This window comes from Gekko japonicus, unplaced genomic scaffold, assembly GCF_001447785.1.
Source record: "Gekko japonicus isolate JY-2015 unplaced genomic scaffold, Gekko_japonicus_V1.1 scaffold1002, whole genome shotgun sequence".
Lineage (NCBI taxonomy): Eukaryota > Metazoa > Chordata > Lepidosauria > Squamata > Gekkonidae > Gekko > Gekko japonicus.
This window is the reverse complement of record NW_015172033.1, coordinates 495,740-505,059: the sequence shown is the minus strand read 5'-3', so window position 1 is coordinate 505,059 and position 9,320 is coordinate 495,740. Positions and strand designations below refer to the sequence as shown.

General features: G+C 42.9%; 1 protein-coding gene across 1 annotated transcript in view; it reads left to right on the top strand.

Moving 5' to 3' along the window:
• The window catches only part of LOC107118316 (FAS-associated factor 1), a 207,026-nt gene that overhangs the window by 150,954 nt on the left and 46,752 nt on the right, over positions 1–9,320 (top strand). The window contains exons 9-10 of the mRNA XM_015420620.1: positions 5,763–5,843; positions 7,466–7,543. Of these exons, the coding sequence (XP_015276106.1) occupies positions 5,763–5,843; positions 7,466–7,543 (159 nt within the window). The remainder of the gene's footprint in view (positions 1–5,762; positions 5,844–7,465; positions 7,544–9,320) is intronic.

Sequence of the window (9,320 nt, the reverse complement as noted above, 5' to 3'; positions counted from 1 at the left end):
GGAATGTTTTATACAGCTTTTTTTAAGGATATTTATTATCAGTGTTTTATACTGTTTTGATTTTTGACTGTGTCCCAGCCAGTGTCACGGGAGGGTTAGGTGGTCACTTGCTAACCAATGAGAGCTGCCGGAGGGCCACCCACAGTGGTGGTTTCTTGCTAGTGAAGGAGAGAGCCTGGAGAAAGCTGAAGGTAGGGAATGAGTTGCCTCCTTCCCAGCTCCCCTCTACCCTTCCCTCCTACCTTCCCTCTCCCCAGCTTTCCCCTTACAGCTGTCTACAGCTGTCTACACACTGCATTTGCTCCTGCATGCTTGGGAGGATGTGGTGTATTTGCTTCAAGATGTACTGAAATGAAGGAGAGGATTGCCTGTCAGGAACAATGGGAGAGGCTTCAAGGCCCACTGGATATAATGGAAGCCAGGAATACCAATTGACTTGCACAGGCTCCATTGGAAAACATTACAGTGCACAAAAGTTGCAATGAAAATGTGAAAAGGATTTAGAGAAACCTGCCCTGGGCCTGGAATGACAGCCTCCAGAATGGAAAGATGGTCCCTGGGAGTAAAATAAGTGTTCTGTGATTGGATGCCAGTTGACTTGTATCAATTCCATTGAAATACATTGTAGTACAAAAAAAGTTGCAATGAAAATGTGGACTGGATTTTGGATAAAGGTCTCTGGGCCCAGATTGACTGCTCTGAGACTGGAATGATGGTTTCTGGGAGCAGCAGAAGTCTTCTGGCCCTGGAATGACAACCCCTGGGAGTAGCATGAGTGTTCTTGGACTGGAGTGACAGTCTGCAGAGTGGAATGACGGTCCTTGGAAGCAGTATGAGTGTTCTAAGACTGGAATGACAGCTTTAGGATTGCCAGGTCCTTCTTCATCACTGGTGGGGGACTTTGGGGGGCATTTATTATATTATATTATATTATATTATATTATTTGTCATGGATCAGAAAGTGGGTTTTTTTAACAAAACTCAAGAAATTTAATGGGGAGATACGAAGTATTATTAGATAGTAAGAATGAGTTAAAAACACAAGAGATGCTGCAGAAACAAGAACTGAAACTAACTTGGTGGGAAAGAATCCAATTAGAATCTAGATATGCTAAAGATAAGTATATGGGTTTTTATGAAAAACAGACAAATTTAGATAAAATACTATTAAATACCGAAGAAAAACGTCTAAAAAAATTATATATGGTATTAGATTTTAAGATGCAAGATGACGTAGTTAAGGTCTCAATGATTTCTTGGGCACAAAACTTTGGATATAACATTGATTTAGATCAATGGTCTAGAGTCTGGCAAAGAACATTGATTTAGATCAATGGTCTAGAGTCTGGAAAATTAATATAAAATATACTAAAGCTGTTTCCTTCAAAGAAAACCTTTACAAGATGTTTTACAGATAGTACATAACACCTGATAGATTGGCTAGATACTACCCCAGCATGTCTAATTTATGCTGGAAGTGTAAACAAAAAGTTGGATCTTTTTATCACAGCTGGTAGACATGTGATAAGAGTAAAAAATATTGGGGTGGGATAGATGGAATGCTACAGCAAATAATAGGAGTGAACATACCTTTTAAACCAGAACATTTAAAAAAAATGTAATACCATAACAATTTAAAAAGTTAGATTGTTATATGACTACCCATATTGTAACAGCAGCCAGAATTCTATACGCCAGTATGTGGAAAAAAGAAGACATACCATCTAAAGAAGATATGATCTACAAATTAATGGAAACAGCTGAAATGGACAAATTAACTATATTACTGCAAGGAAGAAGAGATAACATATTTAAAGAGGTTCGGTCAAAATTCTACAAATGGATTGTGAACTGTATTAAATCTTGATTATAATAAGATTAATTCATGTAATAATGTTAGGTGCAAAGAAATAGAAGAAACTCCAAATAAGCTGAACGATTGTGGGATGGAAACCTGTGTATGTTTGTATTCTGCAATTTGCGGTTTTGTTTGTTTTGTCTTGTTAAAAAAACATTACAAATATTAATTTTTAAAAAAAGAATGGGCACTTCCGGTTTTACTGGAAGTGGCCCAGGAGCCCCCCACCGGCCAGGTAAATTCACCTGACAACCCTAGTGTGAATAAAACACCATGCCATCACATTCTTTTCCATGTCGTAACAAAACACTGTGGAGTAATAACTATCCTTTGCACATAATATGTACTGAATTGGAATTTAAAAGTAATCAATGAGAACCACTCCATGAAAGTGTTATACATATATCTTCAAGGCTAGGTTTTAAAAATTTCATCACTCAGCCTTAATCTAGGCTCACTGTGTAATTTTGACCACTACAGCCTTTTCTAACCTGCCTCTCAGAGTTCTTTTGAGATATTTGTTAGTTTACTTCTTCCGTACCCTGTCTTTCTTCCTAACAGGGATTCAAAGTGAGAAAGGGGGTCCTGGAACCAGCTCTGAACTATGTAACTAACCTTATATTCCATAAAGGCAAGCAAGAAATACTGTAAAATAAATAAATAAAATAAAGTTAGTACTTACTTAAATGTGTAAAGGATTATTCAAATTTAAGTAGTCATCCACAACATGAGCTCAGGTTAGATACATCAGTTCTTAACTAGGATTTGCTCATGTTTCTAGATGTTTGTAAGCTTCAGATACAAAAGCAGCTACTTGATAGCCCTCGAGCTTTGCTTTGGGGGGAAATATGCATTCATGTTAGGGTAAGAGAGGCACATTCATTCTTATATTGACCTTCTGATTCAAGCATTACTGGTTCTTTAATGGTCCTTTGGCAAATGTAATCTTCTGGTGTTATTGAAACACCAATGTTGCATTGAAGCCAATGGCCTTAAAAGGGTTTCTCTGCTTAAGATGGCACTGTAAATTGTGCAACTACCCATACTTGATATCAGTAGCTCAGGACCAGGGGTCGTTTCATAGAAAAAGAGCTAGGGGAACTCATTAGCATAACTCATTAGCATATGCCACACACCCTGACATCACCGGAAGTGTGTCATAAGGCCACACACCCCGCCCCCAACGGTCCCGGCCACCGGCGGTGGCCTTGCAGCTCCACTGCCGAGCCCCATGAGGGACCCGGCGGTGGACCTGCAAGGCCGGCGGGAGTGCAAGGAAGCCCCGCGAAGGCCCTCCCTGGCCCCAGGCAGGCAGGGGTGGGGAGAGGCAGGGAGGAAGCAACTTACCGTCCCTCTTCTCCTGCCTCCTCCTGGCTGAATGAGGGCCGGAAGCGGGGCGGCGGGAAGCAGGGGGCGGGGCTTCGTCATGTGCCCCGCCCCGTACCTCAACCAGGGGAACTGCGATCCCCCACGATCCCCCCCGAAATGACCTCTGCTCAGGACTTTAGCTGGGAGTTGTGCTGCTTGGTAAAGCAACTGCTTATGTGATCATTATCAATATGCAACTTTTACCATTGTAACTAATATTTTACCATTAAAATTTTTACTATTAAAAATATTTTACCATAAAAATATCCAGTGCTAAAAAAATCCAACATATGTAATATGGGTATACATGTAAATATTTTTAAATACCAATTGCTTGATTATATGTATATGAACAATACCTGGTATATTCCAGCTTTGAATGTGCTTCCAAATTTCTTTTAAGGTTTTCTTTATGTGTCTAATTTTGATTAATTTATTCATATGTATAAGTTCTTCCTATATTAGGGCAGGTGGTGTGTGTAAGTTCTCTCCAGAAATGACCAGGTGTGCTTGAGCCTTATAAAGGCTGAGTACACTTCAGTTTAGCAGCCTGATAGCCAGACTAGCCTCATCTCAAAGCTTGAAAGCTAAGCCAGGTTGGTCACAGTGAGTAGTTGGGTGGGAGACCACCAAGGAAGACTGGGGCTCCGGGCTACTATGCAGAGGAAGGCAATGGTGAACCATCTCTGCTGATCTCTTGCCTTGAAAAACCCATGATCCTGGGGTTGTGTCTTCACATTTCAATTGAAGAAGAAATGTGGAAGGAAAGTGTTATTGGCTGCTTGTGTGATTGCTACATTGCCTTTAATTGTTGATAAAACTTTAGAAAGTACTTCTGCTATTATGCTTGCTAAAAGTGTGTGAAAAAATTCTCCAGACTTGGGTGGAACAATAAATTCTGCGTAAACTTGTGAATGAATGGTTACATATTTACGACTGTGTCCTTTTAGTTGCTGGGCCTGTAGTGCAAGAAGCAGTCACATGGGAAATGAATATGAATATTATTACTGTCGAGGCTGATCCTATCTTGGTGCGTAACCAAACTTAGGCCCAGGTTGATTCAGGTAATCTGAATCCCCAGTAACTCACACATATAGTTCAGTGGAGTCATGATGCACTTAAAATAACAAAGACTACCTGACTGTGCTAACTGCAATAATGCTGGTTGTTACAGCTGCAGCATGATGTTCCAGAGCTCACACAGAATATCTTCAAGCAACAAGAGTAATGGGTGGAGGAAAGGGGATAAGAAGAGGGAATGTTCTCTCTCTTCTCTCTCTCCTTATAATAAAAGGGATTTGGGGTGGCCACTGTCCTATGGGGTGGCCAGAATAAATGCGCTCCCTCAGCCATTGGCCCGCCAGCTGCCGCTCAAGGCTACTGGCATGGGGAGGAATGAGGCTAGCCGCCTTGGCCCGCGAGCGGCTGGAACGAGCGGCGAGCAGGCAGTGGGGAGATGGACGAAGCCGGGTGAATTGGACAGCTGGCCCTTCGCTCTGTCACCTTTTCCCCCGGGCAGCCGGGCAAGCCTACTCAGGCCCCCGCTCACCCGCCGCTGCGCCTGGCTGCACAGATGCCCCGACCCACCTTTTCCCCCTCAACTGCCATTCACGTCCCTGGCTAGCCTACAAGCAGGCGGGGGCTGCAGGGAGCCACGTGGCACTTCCCTGCCCCACCGTGGCCTGGAACAGGGGGGCCGTGGGCCCTGCTTGGGGGGGTTTCAGCTTCCGGTGGCGTTCCCTGCGCCCCTGCCATCCTTGACCTCCCGGCGTGCCCCCATGGATATCAGTGATGGGGGAGACAGCCGCGCTTCCCTGGGCTGCCATGCGCTGGCCCCAACCTCGCTGGGCCGGCAGCGCCCCCCACTGAACTCGGGGAGGGGGGAGATGCCTGCAGGAAAGCCGAGCTAGCCCGTGGGAGGAGAGGTGCTTTACACCCCCTCCCCTTACCTCTCAGAGCCGGCTTCCTCACCCTCCCCGCGGCCATGGGGAAGCTGAGTAAGCCAGTGGGAGGAGAGGCGGCTTAAATCCCCTCCCCTTCCCTCTCAGAGCTGGGTTCCTCGCCCTCCCCGCGGCCAAGCCGAGCAAACCCGTGGGAGGAGAGGCGGCTTACACCCCCTCCCCTTCCCTCTCAGAGCCGGGTTCCTTGCGGCCGGGGGACACCAGCGGCGGGTGGGAGAGACGAGGACCGCGGCCGCACGGCCAATCTAGCATTCGTTGCATTTACAGCTGTAACGGACCTTCTTCCTAGTAGTATATAATACAGATATTACTGGCATAACCTTTTGACCTTCCCAACCAATCACAGAGCTGTCTCCATGGAACTTTCTAGAGTGAGAGTGAGCCATATTTTTCAGCTGAACTAATTAACAGGCTCTTGAGATGACCTGGGTGAGCAACCATCAGAGGACGTTGGGGGTTGGCTGACACCTACAAGCAGAGCTGGAATTTTCTTCTAAGATGGCCTCTCTCTTGAAAATTAGTATCTAGTATAAAATAATATCATGGTTTGGTCTGCCTTTCTTTTTCTCTCCCAGGATGAACGTGAGGCCCGAGAGAATGTGAAGAGAGAACAGGATGAAGCTTATCGAATCTCACTAGAAGCTGATAGAGCAAAGGTCTGTACAGTGCTATGTCTGTGTAGTATTCAAGATGCTATTCATGCCTCTTGCAATCAGCAGTAATATACAGTAGAGTCTATGGTTGCATGGAGCCACTATTCTCTAGAACTGATTTACAAATGAGGTTATTATTTCAGCTCTGAAAGTCACTAACAGACCCAACACAAGAGACAGTCTTTTCCTAGGTTTCAGCAAGAATTGAATTCTTCCAGGGATTGCTTTTTTATATACTAGTCATATATTGGCTTTGAACCACCAGAGCTTTTCAATGGGCAGAAGAGTTCCTGCCTTTGGAATGTGACATCCCAGTCCCTGTGCAGGAGCTGCATTTCAGAGGGCATTTTAGCTTCACTGGTGGAAGTTGAGTTCTACATGTGGAAATTCTTCTGCCCGTGTAAAAGCTCCAGTGGATCTGAGCCATTTTCCATAAACTGCTGTGCTTTGACACATTGTTACATAATCCTAAATTTCATTTCTTCTTGACAATAACAGTTGCTTTTCAAACCTCCATGTTTGCTCTAAAAATATTGTGCTTGTGAGACCAGGCAATATAGCATGGTGTGTCTTGCCCAGAGCTCTGAATTTGAAGTGATTCAATAGTTAATAAAACTATAGTACAGCAAAAAGGGAAGATTTCTAGCTCAGCCTTCTCTTTGACATACTACTTTTGATTATGCAAAGGAAGTTTAGGCATAGATATGTACTTAAACAAGTAATCTACCAAGTGCATTCAAAAGGTGATACAGGATACAATCCTGTGCACACTTTCCTGTAAATTCCATTGAATACTGATCTGTTTCTAAGAATATATTCCTAGGACTGTGTAAATAGTCTTGTGAACACTGTTTCTTATGCCTGCATTAAAACTTGATCGAGCTCCAAGTCTTACAACTAACAAGAATACTACTTGAATAGTTTCTGTATAATTTGTATTTTATCTTTTCAGTAATTTGGTATTCCTAAAGTCTGCCCACTATTATGCTTAATGGCCATCTATAAATCATCAAGCTTCCATGTACTTGCCAGGTGATCCAGTAGTTAATTTGATAAAAGAATTCAGTAGCAATAAGGAATGCGGCATGGACATTTTGTACACTCTTCTGGGGATTGTTAGCATCACAGCATAGAACAATAGATTGACTTTTGAACAGTATATCCCCTCTCCAAAAAGAAAGTCATCCAGTAACCAAACCAATAAATTCAAGTAAAGTAAAACATTCTAATTTGTATTACAAATATATTATCCAAATATATTATCCAATGTAGCTCTCTCAGTTCAGTAGTATAGACAGGAACAAATTATCTGATCTATTCATAACTAACACTGAAGCTTAAGAAATAACCAATAACAGCTGTAGAGTCTTTAGTGCTTGCTACTGATAAATGAAGGCATTTGCTAAATTCTTTTTTGTGGGAGAGGCAGGATTATATCATATTACTGAGTTTGCCTTTTTCCCATCCTGTCCTGGTTTGTGAATAGGTTTCAAAGAAGAGTTGCTTGTTACTTACATGTTTGGAAAAACATGGAGTGCTTATCTGAGTGCTCAATAGCAAGGACAATGAGGGCCATCAGAACATGGGAATGATAAATCTTATAAGATTTGTTTTCTTTTCTGTAGAGAGAAGCACAAGAAAGAGAAATAGCAGAGCAGTTTCGTTTAGAACAAATTAGGAAAGAACAAGAGGAAGAACGCGAGGTGAGATATTATAATTTTTGGTTCAATTGTATGTACAAAGAATGACCTTAAAGTGTGAAAAATAAAAGGAAGGATTTCAGAATTCAGATTTCTGTTGGGAAGTACCCTTATGGTACAAAATGTCCATACTAAGAACTCCAATATGTTTTGTTTTTTTTTACTGTGGTGGAAGAAGCAGGAGTTGACAAAGCAGAGGGAGTGTACAGATGTGAAACCCTACCTACAACCCAGTTTCAGTATTAGTAGTAAAGTATCTTCCAAAGAGGCTTTTATTCTGTATATTTTGGTGTAGTGTAGTGGTTTGGTGTAGAGCCAGTTTGGTATAGTGGTTAAGTGCGTGGACTTTAATCTGGGAGAACCGGGTTTGATTCCCCACTTCTCCATTTGCTATTGCTGGATTACTTTGGGCAAGCCATAGTTCTGTCAGAACTGCTCTCTCAAGAGCAGTTCTTGAAATAGCTCTCTCAGCTCCACCTACCTCACAGGGTGTCTGTTGGGGGGAGGGGAAGGGAGAGGACTTTGTAAGCCACTCTGAGTGAAGGGCAGGGTATAAATCCAATCTCTTCCTCCTCCTCCTCCTCTTCTTCTTCTATATTACTTCTGTGTACGACGTTTGCTTCTTTCTTGTCTCTTGTAATCCTACATTATCTCATTACCTCTTTTTATAAACTTCTTGATTTCTTTACTATGAATGATTCAAAGTATTATTATTATTAATAGTATGATTATTTAAATTCTGCCCTTTTACCTCAAATAAAGGTCCCTAAGGTAGCTAACACTCAAAAAATCAAAATATAATAATAAATTCAGTAAAATTTAAAATAAGCAACTGAAACATAATAATACAATTACCAGTATTTTAAGTACTATTGAAATAAGGTTGATTGTCTCAGGTTAAAGATACACATCTTAAACTGTGAGCCTCTGTGGAAGCTCATTCACCACAACTGTGCTACATTACCTAATTTCTTCCCAAGATTAACCTTGGGGGGAACCAGTTCTTCTGGGTTTTTTATCAGAGGGGAAGCTAAATTTTCATAGTGCTGATTAGCCAGGTCTTGTGCCAATCACAAAATTATTCAGGTTGTTAACTTCCACCTCAATATTTAAAAATCTCTCCTTATATATAATTCCATTTTCGAGTGGCAACGTCCCATGCACTCCCTCAGCCATTGGCCTGTCAGCCGCCACTCAAGAGTACTCGTGTGCCATTGGCTGGGTGCTGGGTCTGCTCCTCTTCCCCACCCACTCCCCCTTCAGCCACTGTGCCCTGTCAGAATTACTGGCAAACGGCTTTCTTTCTTGACGAAGACGCTTCTCCTGCTTGCCTCCTGTGTGGGACTAACTATCCCCTCAGTGGCTGTTGGTAGGTGTAACGAAATGGCAGTTACCTGTGTTTGTAAGAAGGCTGTAGTTCTTTGCTAAAATGTTTAATTGAGCTGTAGTTCCAGAGAGGGGCCTGCAGGGGTATCACTCACTGGGTTGAATGGGGCTTCCTCATCTGCTGGCCTACAGTTCCCAGCTGCCCCAAACCCAAAAAGTACGAGAAAACAGGGACTGTCCCAATGGGCAGGGCGGCATCAATATAGACTGCAGCCCATCCAGGTAGGAGGCAGTCTTTGATCCTGGGAGGCAGCAGAAATTCAACCACTCCACAGTCGGCTGGACTGGGGAATGAATGGAAGTTTCCCTGCTCTCTTGGGAAGTACAGCCAGAGGCCGGTCCAAGGAGAAATCCTATCCTGAGCCCAAAGAGGTAGAGAGTACTTTGTGTAGGG